Source organism: Cygnus atratus, chromosome 2 (assembly GCF_013377495.2).
Source record: "Cygnus atratus isolate AKBS03 ecotype Queensland, Australia chromosome 2, CAtr_DNAZoo_HiC_assembly, whole genome shotgun sequence".
Classification (NCBI taxonomy): Eukaryota; Metazoa; Chordata; class Aves; order Anseriformes; family Anatidae; genus Cygnus; species Cygnus atratus.
The window spans coordinates 1,419,723-1,436,554 of record NC_066363.1 but is presented as its reverse complement, the minus strand read 5'-3'; the positions used below and the strand labels follow the sequence as shown (position 1 = coordinate 1,436,554).

At 43.6% G+C, this 16,832-nt stretch overlaps 1 protein-coding gene across 3 annotated transcripts in view; it reads left to right on the top strand.

Annotated features, from left to right (window-relative positions):
* The window catches only part of PTH1R (parathyroid hormone 1 receptor), a 126,485-nt gene extending 110,508 nt beyond the window's left edge, over window positions 1-15,977 (top strand). For all 3 annotated transcript variants that reach the window (XM_035554271.2, XM_035554269.2, XM_050708494.1), the window contains 4 exons: window positions 1,051-1,145; window positions 3,076-3,217; window positions 4,459-4,500; window positions 5,243-15,977. In XM_035554271.2, the coding sequence (XP_035410164.1) occupies window positions 1,051-1,145; window positions 3,076-3,217; window positions 4,459-4,500; window positions 5,243-5,605 (642 nt within the window). In that variant the 3' untranslated portion in view covers window positions 5,606-15,977. The remainder of the gene's footprint in view (window positions 1-1,050; window positions 1,146-3,075; window positions 3,218-4,458; window positions 4,501-5,242) is intronic.
* The last annotated feature ends 855 nt before the right edge of the window (window positions 15,978-16,832 follow it).

The following is a 16,832-nucleotide window of genomic DNA, read 5'->3' as shown; positions in this document are numbered from 1 at the left end:
ACCAAACTCCAAGGACATTCGAAAACCCAGGAATCCCCCAAACATCTCCCCATTTCTCAGCTCTGTTAAGTATCAGTGTAACCGTGAGGTGTCGTTACCTTATGCAGCATTGCTCACCGTGGGCATGTTCCTGTAGGACTGGGTGAGCTTAGTTCAGCAACTGGGTTCACAGATATGGCTCCCTGTACAGCAAAAAGATATTTTTTCTGCCTGTTGTTGCTGTCCCTACTGTCCTTATCTGGTCCACACCTAACACTCCTCTAGAGAAAGCTTGCAGTAGATGTACGACAAAAGTTTTAGTTATTTTACCCTTCTGTGGTCTTGATCTGTCATATCTAGCTATGTCTACTCTGTCTTTCATGATGCAGGTTGATTGTTCTTCTTTCCTTTTGCACATGGAAATATGGAAAAGCATCTTGCTAATGCTTCTCTTAGCCTGAGGGGACCTTAACATCAGGTTGGCTGCAAGGGACAATATACCTGAATTTCACTCTCCTCCCTGGACCCCAAACTCAACTTAAGAGGTTTATTAGGACATAAAAATGACCCATATCACTGTACAGAGCTGTAAGCCAAGTAATAAAGATGATGTGAAAAACACTGAGAGCTGACTGCGGTCCAAACCTTGAAATACCTGGTAACTGCTGCCTTGAATACTGAGATTATATCCACTTGTCAGGTGTCTACTCACCACCTCCTTGCTGTCTTTCAGTCTCTCCCTATCTCACAGCATTTTTCCATAAGGGTCTCATGCACAAGGCAGCCCAGGCTGGCTAGCTCAGGTGTCAGTGTTTTAATCTGGGATGCCTACCCTTTCACAGAGGATGCCATTCCCTTCTCTCTCAACCATTCTGGTTAAACATGGCTGGTGTAATCCCACCACCCACTGGGTTTTTCCCAGGGCAGCTCATCTCTGCCACAGGAGGAACACTTCCAGTTCAGACCCAAGCCTACTCACCTTGGGGGAAGCACAGACTGAGCAACACGAGCATTGGCTTCATCTCCTCGTTAGAGGAGTTATTCAATTGTTGTTGTTTTTCCCTCTTCCAGGTAAATTTTATTCTTTTTATCAATATTATCAGAGTCCTAGCAACCAAGCTACGGGAGACAAATGCAGGGAGGTGTGATTCAAGACAACAGTACAGGTAAGTCACAAACCCTCCTCGGTTTGGGGACAAGTCAAAGTCCCTGTTTCCCTCTTTGACTACAGAGGGAGCCCAGGGTGAGTAGTTCAGCTGAAGATACCTACCCTGTAGACACTTAAAAAAAAGGTGAGAAGAACACCATCTTCTGAGCCTGATAACACAGAATGAATCAGCAGCCATGTAAACCTCCCCTAAACCTCTCCAATCCAACCCCAGGGACCTGCCTCATAGTAAAGAGAGGAGCTCAGTTCCTCCAGCCAGTTAGGAAGTGACTGTGCTGGCCTTGAACCAACAGTGCAAAAATAAAAGCATTGCTTGTGCTGTTGAAGCCCCTAAAACTTGTACCATTTTATTTATTTCTGTTTATTTCCCTCCTGTGCTTTGTAAAACTTGGTGTATTTGTTAAATCTGCCCTTCAGCGGGTGCTTCAATGCGTTTGCTGAAATGAAAAAAAGATTCCTGAAACTTTGCTGGAAATCTGGCCTTTCCGTGTTTGTTTTGTTTTCCTTTGTTCTGCCAGCTCTTCTCTCTTGATAATTTAGGATATTTGTAACATGGTCAAAGCTGGACAGAAAAAGCAGATTGCTGAGACACCTCGGCTGCTCGAGGGCTCCCAAGGCTTCTCTGAATCCCTTCGGCTGGACTCACCAGCAGAACACATGCAGAGGGGAAGAACAGGGCAATTTGGGCTGCAAACCATGAGCTCATTGCTACCATCACACTCTCCAAACACGAGATGTTTCATTTGAATCAGGAATGATATTTGGCTGGAAAACACCTCTCCATTTTCCTTTGCTGGCCTGTCAGGGTTCTGATTTATCTATTTATTTATTTATCCCTGGCTGAAGCTTGCTATTAATTATGGTTTGGATGGGGCCTGCTCCTTTTAATGTTTTAAATTCCCTCAGTGGTTTCCAGTTGCTGGACAGAGGTGGTACCAGGTCTTTCTGGTAGTGATGTCCGTCCTTCTCAATAATTGCCTGCACTTGGTGACTTGCTGTAACGCTTGGCAGCGGGTTTAATCCTCCAATTAGCATAACTTCCAGGCAAAGCTGGGTCCCTCAGGAGCAAACCCAGCCAAGTACTCAGGGCTTTATTTTACCTCCCTCCTACCCCCTGCCATAGGTCTTGTGCTGAGATGGAGCTTCTCCCTCAAACAGGGCTTTCCAGGGGATTCTGCAGTCCAAAACGCCTCCTAGGAGTGGTGACCCCCTGCTTACCCCATACTATGACATCCACTTCCCCTTGGTATCTAACATAATTCTGCTCCAAAATGCAATTCCCTCTCCACCACTGCACAGAACGCACTAACCCTGGGTGGACCTTTGCCTCAATAAGAAGACAACTGCAGAATTACAGAAATGTTGTGGTGAGCAGGACTCCCTGGAAATCATCTGGTCCAATCCCCCTGCTCCAGCAGGGCCAGCTGGAGTAGGCTGTCTAGGACCATGTCCAGTCTTTAAATTCAGAAGCAGAATCACCCTTTAGGGGCAAGGGAATTTAGAGGCTGGGACCCGGAAGCAGCAGTGCACATTTCTTTCCAGTCACTCTTCCACCTTGTTCCCATGTTCCTGACCCAAGATAGTGAATGGTCTGAGGCTGAGAAAGAAGTCTTGGTGTCTTCACCTCCAGTACCTACAGCAGCATCTCATGGGGACGTGCATATAAAGAGGGTTAGACTAGCCTATCATGACATGCTGGGGGATGGATTGGGTTGTGTCACATGCCAGAAGAGAATAAATGGCTTGAAACTGTGGGTGAACACAGAGCCTGTGTAAATGTAAGCTATCCAGGACTAGTGAAGGGGCATGTTGAGCCATAACGAAATTATGCATGACAGACACCCAAGGTATGAGGTGGACCAGCCTGGCTGGGGGTTTCACTCCATCCACTGACTTCTTCTTTGTCTTCTCTTTCCTTGTTCCTACAGGAAGCTGCTGAAATCTACCCTCGTCCTTATGCCTCTCTTTGGCGTTCACTATATTGTTTTCATGGCTATGCCATACACAGATGTGTCAGGGATTCTTTGGCAAGTTCAAATGCACTATGAAATGCTGTTCAACTCTTTCCAGGTATTGTAATTGTTAAACTATGGGGACAAACTTCGAGAATTTAAACAGAGGGAGGAGGGAAATCAGAGTGCAAGGTGTTCTCTTTGGAAACAGGGTTGTGTTTACAGCATGCCAGATTTCATTCACAGGGTGATTTGACAGTATTTTAGCAACAAGTATGTTTTATATTTGCAAAATACAGTGTAAAAAGGATCAGTGTGTCCAACAACAACAACAAAAAAAAAACAACATTCCTGTTGAAAGATACCTTGCCCCACAAAATCTGTGTAGATCCAGGATAGACATAAGCTGGTAGAGATCCACAGAGACATGTTGTTTCAAATTAGCTTCCAATTAGCTTATCCCAAGCTGTCTCTTAGCACTGTGAATGGATTCCTCAGTTCAAGGTTTGGGCAAAAGGAAGGTTCAGTTATAGGACTGCTCCTGTATAAGGCATAACAGCAAGAATATGCAACTCTGTACAAGCAAAGCAGTGTTTTATAGCCACTGCCCACTCTTCCCTCAGAGATTAATTTTTGGCTCACATGCAACTACCTATCATCATGGTCAACTAGTGTGGATGATGGAGGTGAACAGTGGGTCTGCCAGATGAAATTGTAAGGCAGGTGGGGACAAAGCTTGCATCCAGGCACTTCCACAATTCCTGCTGGGCTCAGATGGGAACAAATAGCAGGTGACCTCACCAAGATCTGGCCAAACTATTGACCAACAAAAAAGATGTGGATGTTTTTCTCACATCTGACTGCTTTTGCTGCTCCCACTCAGCCAGTTCTGCCCAATGTACAGGCTGCCCCACTTGCAACCAGGGCTGAAAGAGCCCCACCAGGGCGACCTTCTGTCCCGCAGCAGGATCAGCTACATGTAAAGCACTGGAAATGTTTATCCAATATGTTCATAAATACCCCTAGTGAGTGAGACCCCACCGCCTTCCCAGGCACTCATCACTGTCTTAGGAACTTTGCAAAAGATCAGAGCAGGAGAATAGATATGTTAGGTAGAACATGATCCAGAGGGTGTATATAGTCCATTTACTTTGTCAATAGTCTGTAAAAAATGGCTGTGTTCATCTGTCCCTCATGCACTACTAAAAAGAGCAATGTTTCTTATCCATATTATATAAAGCAAGTTATAAACACCACTGATTTCAGAGGAACACGGGGATGCTGGGCAACTCCATTGGGGTATTAGATACTCAGCTGCAGCCAGATTAATATTAATGTGTTATTTCTTCTTCCTTCCAGGGATTTTTTGTTGCCATCATATACTGTTTTTGCAATGGAGAGGTAAGAGTCATCAGCTTCTTAATTATGTCCCACCTTTGTTAAGCTAGTTCCAAATGCAGGTGGTAAGGTGGATGCACATCAGTGTATCTCCTCTTAGTCTAGAGATGCAACCCTGTTTTGCACTCACTGAAAGATCTGTCCATGCACATAGAAAGTTTGTACACTTATTTTGGTCACGTCAGACATACAGATCAATCTGTCATCAATAAATGAGCTACTGGAAGTAGCTAATGGGGGGAAAAATGTGCTTTTTTTTTTTTCTTTTCCCAGCACAAGTGCTGTTTAGTGCTGCCTGATATCAGATCTGTGGCAGAAATAAAAGGGGATTGATAGAATAGCTGTCTAATCAGCAAGCTCCTTTTTTTTAGGCCAAGCTTTGTTGACCCTTTTATTCTGTTTCAAGTGACATGCTTTAATTTTCAGATTGCTTTTGAGCTGTCTTTGTTCACTTTAATTCCCTCTATGGCTGCATGCTAAAAATCTAGGTGGTCAGTGAATGCACACTGGAAAGAACAGAATTACTTTCATGGCCCAACATAAGGTTTGTTTGGCCTAAGTTTATGGATTTTAAGGGGAAATGCAACTACAGACATGTTCCTTATGTCCTGCAGCATAAACACAAGATGTTCCTTCCAATTCTACCCTCCAGAGAGTTCTCCACCCCTGTGGATAATACATCCTGCTGATGGCTCTCTGTCCCCCTCTCCTTCTACTCATGTTTTTTTCCCCCCTTGTCTCTCAGGTCCAAGCAGAAATAAAGAAGTCATGGAGCAGGTGGACATTAGCACTTGACTTCAAAAGGAAAGCACGAAGTGGGAGCACAACCTACAGTTATGGACCAATGGTTTCCCACACCAGCATCACAAATGTAGCCACGAGAGGGGCACTTGCCCTCCATCTCAATACAAGACTTATACCAGGGACCCTCAATGGACACCGGAATTTACCAGGTTATGTAAAAAATGGCTCTATTTCTGAAAACTCCATGCCTTCTTCTGGACCAGAGCAGTACAACAAAGACGAGGAGTACCTGAATGGTTCTGGGCTTTATGACGGAGACAGACCCACAGTACTTGTTGAAGAAGAAAGAGAGACTGTGATGTAAAGAGAATAGGAGAAGAAGCAAAAGGATGAGAAAGGTTCCTGGAGAGCATTTAGTGGGCAAAAGAATATCAGGCCACGCATCAGATGCCAAGGATTTCCATACAGTTTCTCTGTTCGGTGGAACGAGAGGTTAAGTTATATGGGAAAAAAAGGTGAGCCACCAATGTGGCCAGTGGTTGGATCACACACATATATTCAGTGATCTAAGTCTCCCTGGTGATAATGGGGGCAGGGCTGTCCCGAGGGCCTTGCTACCTGCTGAACAGAGATACTGAGAGTTGGCGAGGGAGGGTTGCACCGCAGCACGTGGTCCTTTCACCTCTTGGAGAGCTTGGTTAGCTGGGGAGGGTGGGAGTCTCACCCAGTAGAGCAAGAGTCTTGCAGGGAGCATGCAGTGCCATCTTCTTGCAAGGGTACAAAGCCACCCTGGGCACCAGCATCTTCAGTTCAGTTTGCTCTTTCCTCTTAAAGTCTGTCTGGTAACACACACGAGACCTACTCGGGGGGCTGTAGCTGCCCATTGTTGCAGCCAAGAGCTCAGCATGGACGGGTCGGTACGACCAGCTGCCTGGGGCATGTTCTTCCGTTGGGTATTCCCACTGCCTGCCAAAATGTTCATCTGGAGTGGGCAGAGTTAACAGCTCATGTTGCTAGATGCAGGCAGAAAACCATATTCTCCTTTCTCTGACCTGAGTCCCAGTAGCAAGCCAGAAACCAGTGCAATTTTAGGATGGAAAATGTGGTTATCAGAACGTGCGAAAATGTCATTCTTCCAGATACAGCAGTGGAGAGAGGCCCACCCTGACTGCTCCCAGGCAGGCTGAGGCAGGGAGGGGAATTTGCTTGTGATCTTCAGAAGACCTTCATGAAGCGTGTGTGCTGGTGTGTGCGTGGCTAAAATCTGCTCAGAGGGTAGCTAACTGAGCCCTCCCTGTCTGTGGATGCTCATGGAAACAAGCTTTGGTCATTTTTTTTTATCTTTAAATTGATGCTCATTCTCCCCTCTGAATTTCTTGTTTCTCACTACTCCATGCTCTCATGAGGAGAAAGACTCCTTCAAATCTGCCTGCACCATCCAGAGGCATGAGATGCTGGATACAGCCAGGCACACCTGGCTTGGTTCTTCATGAGAACCAAGGGCAAAATTTGCTGGACAAAAGCACAGGGATTGCTCCTAGATGGTCACCTTCTGAGCATCTTTCCCATTCTTAATGGTGGGGCCATTCAAATGAGCCACACACACACACCTATGTACACCTGGCCACTGCCTTAGCTGGTGCCAATGAGTATAAAACTTCAGCCAAAACCACTGAGTTTGCCTAGAGATGCTCAGATGAGGAAATGTTATTGGGGTTGCCTCCGAAGGGAAGAGAACAAGGAAAGGCCTGATTCACACATCCTAGAGATGTATGAAGAGAGAGACTAGGAATATTTTGTCCTTGTGCAGAGTTTTCCTTGCTGGTGGTTTTTGCAAGGTGTGCCAAAAGGTCATTTTCTGACACACTTCATGTCTTCAGCAGCGGCAAAGAGATACAGCCCTTGTTGACCAACCGTGCTATGTGTTTAGGCCATTTCACACCAGTTGAGCATTAGCAAAGGGTCTCTGTCCGTTCTGAAGCATGATTCAGAAGTGCCCAATACTGGGAAATTAGGAACAGTGACCAGATTTCCTACTGCAGCAAGTGCTTCCTCAAAGGAAGGACTCTGGCTGAGCCAGCCTGGATCCTCTCTTCAGACCCTATCATAATGTCACTATTCACTTCAAGCTGTCCAAAAGTCAGCACCTCATGGTGTTTTGTTTTGGTTTTTGTTTGTTTGTTTGTTTGTTTTGGTTTTTGTTTGTTTGGTTGGTTTTGTTGTTGTTGTTTTTTCATATTTCTTTTTTGCTTTCTTGGTAAATTTCCATTACCTGAAGCATTTTCACTCCCCCTTGCTGTTATTCGAATTGGATAGAAAACAGGCCTTGGGGAAATTTGCAGAAGTCCTTTAGGATGCAGGCGGAACCTGTAGAATAGCCTGTTCTCTATCCTGGTCCTTTAGATATGCTGCTGGGTGGCACCAACCAGCACCTCTGAGATGCATCCACTGCAACTTTTGAGTACGTACTAAGGACTAACTTCCCCCAAAACTCTGAAGGAGGTCAGGAAGAGCTGTTGAGACCTTGACTCTGCTTTCTGTGTCCCAAATTGTCTTTAAGCAGCCCCTCAGGTTAGGATCCAAAGCCCAGTGAAATCAAGAAACAAACCTCCTGCCCTTGACATCCCTGGGTTTTGGATTCAGACCTGGTAGGGGATGTGGTGGCTAAGGGGCAAGCCTCTGTAAGGCATCAAAGCATCTCTCAACCAGTTGCAAACACACATGAGCCAATCTTTAAAAGCCAGTATTTATTTGTGATGTTTGTTGGGTTTTTTTGTTTGTTTGTTTTGTTTCGTATCATTAGAATAAGTCAAAATTCCTCGTAACAATTTAACACCAATCGACAGCTATTGAAGGGACAGGTTTTCATAGCATAATCTTTTTTTCCTGCTCTCTTATTGTCACTGTTGCTATTATGAAGAACAATATTCATAAGAACAATGCTAACAATGTTATTACAGAGAAGTTAGGTAGCCTTGCCAGAGAAGTCAGCTCTAGTGAAAGCTTGTCATGGAGAGCTAACCAGCTCTGCAGAAATCTGGGTCAGCCCAGCCATGCTCGCTGCTTGCCTTTTCCTCACAGATTTTGGCATGGCCTCAGGAGGGAATATAAAGGCGGCAGAAGTTATCACCAGTCGGCTGTCAGTGTGTACAGCTGCAATATTTACCATCCCGTGTGGCTGAACCACCAATAAGAGAGAAGCACATCGAGTATGCTGGCTCTGGCTTTCTATCCATCTAGAAGCATGTTGTGCTTAAATCCTCCAAGTAAATGCAATGACCTTCCTGATTTTCTCGCTCAAAGATCACTTAGCATCATTTCACTGTTGGAACAAAGAAAAAGACGAAAGACCAAAAAAAAAATCACCAAAAAAAATGCTGGTGACTCACTGTTTACTTCTGCTTGTTACAGACACCTCAAGATTAACAACATTTGACAATCACTTAGCAAAGTTCAAGGAATTAGCAAAAACCATACAATTATTTATAAACAAATACAAAACCCCTCGTAAACTGAAATGCATTCATCACTGGATTATTTAGAATAAATGCTTAAAAACTGATGATAAATGGAGATAAAAATCACATGCACAAGGGGAAGAAATCTTTTCCTGATCTTTTCAAATGCAAATCATACATAGATTTTTTTTCTTGGTGTTTCAATATTCATGAAAAAATTTCAAAGTTGCTTATACCAAAACTGGGGAATAATTCTGCCTTTAAACTCATGACAGACTGTGAGGCAGACTGTATATTTGTCAAAGTCTGTTCCTATCTGTCCTGTGCTGAGTGCTGAGATTGCAGAAAGTGTTGACTGAGTGTATAGGCCATGCTTTGTTAGCTAGGGATCCAAGGACATCCTCCACTGATGCTTTGAAACAGAGAAAAAAACACTATTTGCAGTTTGAATTTGTGCTGGAAGGGCAGGCAGAGTGGTCCTATCAGTGCTTAGCCAAAAACCTCCAGATTTGGAGTGCAGTCACCTTCACTTTTCTCCATCACCAGGAGATGTAGGCACTTCTCAAGGACAGTTTATCCCCATCCAAAGGTCTGAGTCCCCCTGGGGTGACAGTTCCCATCCTGTCTGATTTACTAGGGCAGATACAGAAAAATGCCACCAAAAAAAAAAAAATAGATGGAGGAGGATAGAGAGCAGGTGGCTGTGGAGTCAGGATGCAGCCAACACTTGGGTAGAGAGACTTTCAAAAACCCGCCCTAGGAGGAGGCAAAGGCTTGGAGGAACTGGTTGTCTGTATCTTTCCAGTTTTTCTTCTTCCCCTGTGTCAGCTTTGTGTCCTTTTTCTTCTCATCCTGTAAAGCATCTGGCTGTATCCTATAGATCCTCTTGCTTCTCTAAGCACGCTGGGCTGGCCCAGGCCAGGCTGAGCACTGCAACATTCCAGCAGACTGGATTACATGGGGAGGGGTCTCCTTGCCCACCTTTTGGGTGGGTGTTCTCGTCTTCAGTGCCACTGAGGTGCTGGGTTTGGGCAGGGAATCTCACCCCCTGGCAGGTTCAAGTTGTGGTACCCAGCCCAGCATCTCTTCAAACAGCAGCACAGTCTGCTGATGCTCCTGAGTCCCTTTTCCTTTTTCCCCTGGATATGTGCAGATGAGTGTTTTTAAACCTTCTTTAAACTGCTTTGTCTTGATGCAAATGAGTTTATGTCTTGTCCCATTCCACACCATTCCTCAGCTCTGCTCCATCTTGTCCAATATATATCAGAGCCAAAATATTGACAAAGTTCTCCCAAAAACTGAACTCTTCAGCCAGGGACCGGCTTTGTTTATTTGTTTATTGGTAATTGGCTGAAAGCTGCAGAACATCCACAGTGTTGGTAAGAATTTTCCATCTTTTTAATTATAAAAATACATTAGGAGTGAAGATCTCCAATTTTAATTCCTGTTTATTGTTTTGATGAATTCGATGACTGGCTTACAAATTTTTAAACTTCAGAATCTGATCTTTTAAAGAGTTAAGAAACCTCAGCTATCATTTTTTTGTTGTTTGTTTGTTTGTTTTGTTTGATTTTTTTTGTTGTTTTTGTTTTTTCACTGGCTGATTTTCCTGCTCAACTTCCACCCAGAAATGAAAACTTCAAGCAGAATTACTGAGGATGGGGAAAGTGTTCAGTATCTCCCTTAAGTCACCTGGATTTCTCATTCTGTTCAATCATTCTTTCACCTGAGATAGGACTGCATGAAATGAGAGAAAGCACTTTAAGAGTTGGCATTTAAGGGAGAGGTTGCATGAACCTGTGAAGTCCTTTTGTGTCCAGCACTGCTTCTTATTAGCATAGGTGCGTTTTTGCACCTATTTGTGCCCATTGCCCATGAGTTTGCTACAGACCAGTCCGTACCTTGTCATGGAAAGTTATGGGGCAATAATGTGGTTCACATCCTCTCTTTCTGGCTTCATCCAGATTTTATGACATTTTAACTGTAACAGGAAGAAAAAGGAAAAAAAAAAAAACTGAGGCAGCATTTTCTAGCCTTTGGGATTAAGGGTTTGGCGTCTGCCTCCTCAGCCATGTATTCTATGTCATACATGGGCATTACACTGGTGGCTGCAAGTTGTAAATTGCTCAGCATGTGAGAAAGCTTTGTTTTAAGGCCATGAGCAGGTTAAGGTAGATCTTCACCATGGCACTTTCCAGCTGACAGCACCTGCTGGGGGAGAAATCATGTTGCACTTCAAACAGGTCTAGGGAAATTATATATATATATGTATATATATATGTATATATATATATATATTTTAACAATCTTTATGCTGGAACAAGTTTTGTGTTTGATTTTTTTTAATTATTATTATTTTTACTTCTATTGCTGATGAGTTGGCACGTTCTCCAGAGTAAATAGAGGACATATATGATATTCCTGGACAGCTACAGAGCTTTTCAAGAATCCAGTGTCACTCTCCAGACAGAGTAGATTTTATATCCCATTCCTCTAGGGTGTCCTGAAATGAGAAAAATATTAAATTGTAAAGGAAATGAGTTTGCGAAAGACCCTATAAATAAATTTCCATCATGGATTGGCCAGGTCTGTCTGGATTTGCCTGGAAAACATAATGGTTCATAAATTGTATAAGTAAAATAAGGATCATGTCCATCTCTGTGGACATTTGTTGGAAAGCAGTCCTCCTGGTTTTGCCTACAGAAGTGAAAGGTTGAGCCCCCTGGACAACAAATTCTGTTGGCCCAAAGGAACATGTTGTTTTGAGGCAGCAAATCCTGCCATTTGTACAGAAGTTATTGGGCTTACCCTGTTCCATCCAGACTGTTTTTTTGGTCTCTCATAAAATCAAAACTTAAGCTTAGCTCTTAGCTAAGGGTGGGATAGCAAAAGAAAGCAGAGGTGAGCTGTTGCAAAGACAAGGGATTAACTAAACTGTACTAAAATAAAACTTCACCATTGTGATGTTAAAAACAAACAAACAAACAAAACAGCTAGGAAACAGATTGATTTTTCTTTCACTCACAAAAAAAAAAAAGAAAAAAAGGAAAAAAAAGGAATACAGGTTGGCTTTTTTTTTTCCCCCAATAATGATCCATTACCTGATCAATTGAGCCAGAAATCTGGTCTCCCTCGTGTTTCCATGTGCTCCTTGGGATGCATGGAGATAAACAGAGATGTGACTGAGAACCCACCTGTGACCAGCTTCTGGTCATGTAAAACTCAGAGACATCAAGCCCAGATGAACCAAAAACAGTGACCTTGTTCTGGAAGTCTTGGCCAGAAATATTGTTCATGAGCTTCATTTAGTGGTTAGCCACAAGTTTATTTGCTGTCTATATATCAAGCCTCATAAGAGGCAAAATGTGTCCTAATCAGGGTATTTCTTTATTCAGTGCTGATCGACATCTTCACTGGCTGCTCTTTGGCCTGTAGGTGTTTTTTACAATTTTAGAGCAGGGATCTTCTACTGAGAGTCCAGCAGGTGCAGGTGAGCCTGAGACGTGGGCTTTTGGCAGTGCTAGCAGACCTCACCTGAAGCATTAGTCTGGGTTGTGGTCCAGGTCTGCAGAGAAGATAGGACCAGCAATCATTTTAGATCTTTGACTCTGCTTCTCCTTAGTGGGCAGAAAAGGCCACAGGAAGGACCAGCAGAGTGGACACCCCTGTCCTTCTATCCCAAATTCAAGTTTGTTGGGGTCCTTCTCTACACTTTGCTCCTATTTTCCAGCCTCGCCCTAGAAAAGAACCCCCTAAATCTTACCTAAAGAACTCAGTCAAGCATTTCATTTTCCATTTTAACTGGATGCAGACTCAGGGTTTTTTAATGGCTAGAAGCCAATCTCAACTCCAAGCTTCAAAACCAATCTGGAACATCAGGAGGGGAAAACAATTTGCTCAGATCGGCTGCACAGCACCCTAGTCACATCACATCCATCACACCGGGCTCGGAGTACAGGCACCCTGGCAGAGCTGAAAGGTTGGTCTGCCAAAACTGTCTTTTGTTCTCCATGAATTTTTAAGGAAAGAGCACAGAGAGTAAGAAAAAGACTTGCTGTCTTTACTCCACACTTAAGAATGATTATAAACAATAAAATAGTCATAATAGGTTATTTTTTGTTTAGTTCATCAGGTTCTGTTGAATGCTCTGATGGTTTCTGTGCAGTGTCTGGTGTTCTGGCTTTTCCTGTGCGGAAGGAGTTCTCTGTGGTGGAGGGAATAGATATAATGAGCGGACGGAGTCATTCAACGCCAGTCCCTAGGGCAGGACAGTTAGAAACGGACCTGATGTTGATTTTATGTTCATTGGCAGAAGGCAGGAGCTACTCCACTGAAGTTAATTGAGTTAACTCGGTCGAATGCCAAGGCAAAACAGATCTGAATCTAGACCACAGTTCAAGACTCATTTACAATTTGCATAATGGAATTAAAATAAAGCTTCCAACTGTAGCAACAGAAATACTCTGCTGAGAATTAGACACTGGGTTTGCTGTTTGGGATTAAATAAAATGACACCCAAGGCATCAGCCATCACATAAAGCAACCGTGTTTTATCTCTGCCTGTCCAGATTACTCTATTCTCCCCATGGCCATACACTGTGGTCACTTAGCCATTCTCAGCTATTTTAACTGGTAGAGATTTTTCTTAGCTCCTTCTTTCTTTTTTTTTTTCTTTTTTTTTTCTTTTCTCTCCTACTTGCATGGGAACTCAGATCCTCCAAGTTTTCACGCCAGCTTTCAGGTTTCATCTAGCCCCGCAGTTTACAAAGTTCAAGATAATATCAACATTTTGCCAGAATTTGGGAAGCAAGTGGGAAAAAGAGTGTGAGAAGCTAATGGAAGTCATAGGGGAGCATTAAAAGAAATATCAAATAAGGTTCAGTGAAACCTTTCCCACGGGCCAGGGAAAGGTTTGCAAACCTTGGCACAGCATTTCAGCCTCCAATTGAACTTGCTCATGTTTTGCTCATAGAAGATCTTGAGACATTCATTATGACCTGCAAAGCTCACATGATGTCTTTCCAGTGTCTGGGGGCCTGGGGTTAAATCTGGCACACTGCTATCAAATATCCTCTTTTACGATTAATTTAAATTTAATGCTCTGGTCTGCTCAGGTAGCTTATGTGCCCTTCTCTAGGCTGGTCCATTCGTGCTGCTTTGGGGCACACTTGCAGAACTGTTCCTTGGGCTGCCTTTGCATCAGTGGTGTGTTACTGTACCCATCTGAAGCTATCGCCAGTTTGAACGCATCTCCTGATGGCATTCAGCACTGATGGGTAGCAACGCTGTGTTGTAAGGGAGCCAGAGGCAGCGTCTGCAAAAACAGAGAACAACAAACTTTGTCCTAATTCGGAATGGATTTGTAAGACTCCAGTGAGGCAGGGCAGGGCTGGAAATCAGCTTGGAGTCTGGCACACAGAACAGGGGCCAGGAACAAAAGAAAAGTGAAGGAAGAGCTGACCCAGATGAACATCAGTAACCAGGGAATCTTATAAATCTGGCTTCTTTTCAGGCAGACCTCCCTGTCCAGCACAGATTTAATAGAGGTGGGCTCTATTGCACAATGACACTTTCTCCTAAACAGGGTATATCTTGAAAGAGCAAATGAGGGATTTAACAAAGTCTGTGCAACTTTCTCTTCCTCTTCATCCTCACCAGCACTTTTTCATTATTTTTTTTTCTCCCTGAAAAAAAAAGGATACATTAGAGCAGCCTCAGCACAAGGACCTGATATTCAAAACCATTTCTCCCGGGTCCCACAGAGTAACTTTTACCTCTGACCTTAGCAATTGTTTTCTTGGCATATGAACTCAAGAATCTGAAAGTATTTGATTATGTTCCTCAAACAGAGGGTTACTCATTCTGGGCAAGCAATGTGGTGGGCAACAACACAGATCTGCTGGCATCGATATGGAATGAAATCCTGACCCCATGAAAACCAACACCAAAATGTGTGTTGATTTCCATGGAGTGGGATTTACCCTTAAATTCTGAGGAGGAAAAAGATAATGATTCAAGTAAATGACCTTACCCTTCCCCTGTCCCCAAAACCTTGTTTGCCACCCACAGTTCAGGGTGGCTTTTTGTTTTAGATCAATAGAACTAAGAACCAGAAAGCAGAGATCAAGTGGTAGAAGATGGTCTGAACAGCCAGAGTCTCCTCTCTCAAAATACTTCATGAGTGACAACATTGGGCTTTTGTATTGGGGTCAGCTTCTACATGTGGGGATTTAGGACGTGGTATCTTGCTAGAAAAAAAGGCACGGGATTAAAATATTTGAGATGGATGGGATGAGCATGCACTGGGTTTCCAAAATGCCTGGGCCTACGTCCTCTGAAATAGAGATACAATAACCACATGAAAGACTACTTAAAATGAGCTTTAATGAAGGATGTTCTCCAAACAGAGCAGACCTCAGGTACCTAAAACAGAAGACAAAACAATGACTTCACCAGGAAAGCAGCATCTATTTAAATCAGAGCATTACAACAGGCATTGGCCCTTCTAAATATAGAGCTGGATGCTTCCTGCCAGGCTGAGCTTTTACCTTTTAATTTTTCTCTGTCTAAATTAATCACTCTTCCTTGAGGGCTGCAGGGAAGGATGAGCAAGAAGCCATTTGCTGTTGGAGGTGAAATGTTTTAAAAGACAGGTTGTGTCAGGTAGAGCTGGTGGCAGAGAAAGGCGGTTGGTGGCAGAAGAGGAAGGACGGGTGTATCCAAGCATCGTCTCCCATCCCCATGTTCAGAAACACGTCAATCTCTTGCCATCTGCATGAGCTGGGGCATGCACGAAGAGACAGACCTGCTGCTAAAATTCCTTGCTTCTTCTCAGCAACTTCAGGGTGACCAAGCCATGGTGGCAATTGGGTGTGGGCATTAGAAAAAGGACTCGGCCATTCCTAGCAGTCTGCCAAGCTCTGTCTGACGTGTCTGTTTTGGGAATATTGGCTCCTTTTCTTCTAGTGTCAGCAGGAGGGAAAAAAGTTGGGGTGTTTTCTTCCTCCCCACACACAAGTAATTTCACTGAAGTGTTTTTGTAAGACCTTGTTTCACTTCAGAAGAGGGACAAGACTGAAAAGCTAAAGGACAAAACTGTGATTTCTTTGTATGTGTTACGAGGACATTGCCTTGTGTGTGTCATCAGGCAGACATTTGGTTTACATTCCTCCACTTCTGCTTTCTGTACGGACCAAAGTAATGAGCGGAAAATGACAAACCACAAGTGTATGTAAAAAGGGAATTAAAATAAAAAGAAATCTTTATTGATTCTCATAAAATATCTCTTTTGTGTCTTTGCCTGTTTATGGGCCTCAGAGCCTCTAAAATCCTTCAGGAGCACACATAGATGGACGTGGGCTAGACGTTCCTCTGTGTTCATGAGGAAGAACCTTCCTGAGACCCTCCAGTTCATTGTGGATTCACAAAGATGGGAATGAGTTATGTCTGTGGAAACCCTTTGGGAAGACTTTGCACAGGGTGGCTTCACGATCCTTAAGTTTGTGGTTTTCAGACGAACAAACCTGGTTGACTCCAATCTTGTTTTCCTGCTGAGCAGCATCTTCTAGAGAAATGTTAATTTACGCGCTGAAAACCCTCTCCTATGCACACTTTAGCTCTAAGACCTTCAAAAGAAGAAAGTTGGTTTATCATAGATGAAATTTAAGGCCATTCTTCTTGTTCAATGTGTAGTCATGGCATTTCTTCTGATGCAAGCATGCTTTGCACAGGAGGAAGAGCTGGTCAAAAAATGCTCCTGTCCCTTACATTTAGCATAGTGTGTGTATCACCACCCCAGCAGCAATCACATTCCAGTAATACCTTCAGGAAAACGTCATGGTGTTCATACAGGCATGCTAGCATTCCCTGCCTGGCTAACCAGCCAGTGACTATGAGTGGAAACAAGGAGTGACCTTTTTCTCCTCTTCTGAATGATAAGCATTGAGTGACTGGCCAGATTTCAAAAAGTACTCGGGTCCCAGCAGCAGGGAACAGGAACACTGCTGACCAAAGACAGTTCCACAAATGCTTGTTCCAGATGGAGCTCCATGGGTCTTGGCTGCAAATGTGATGGTTATAGTGTCTTCATCCCGTTCATGGACTTTAACATCAGTATCAGATAACATCCAGGAG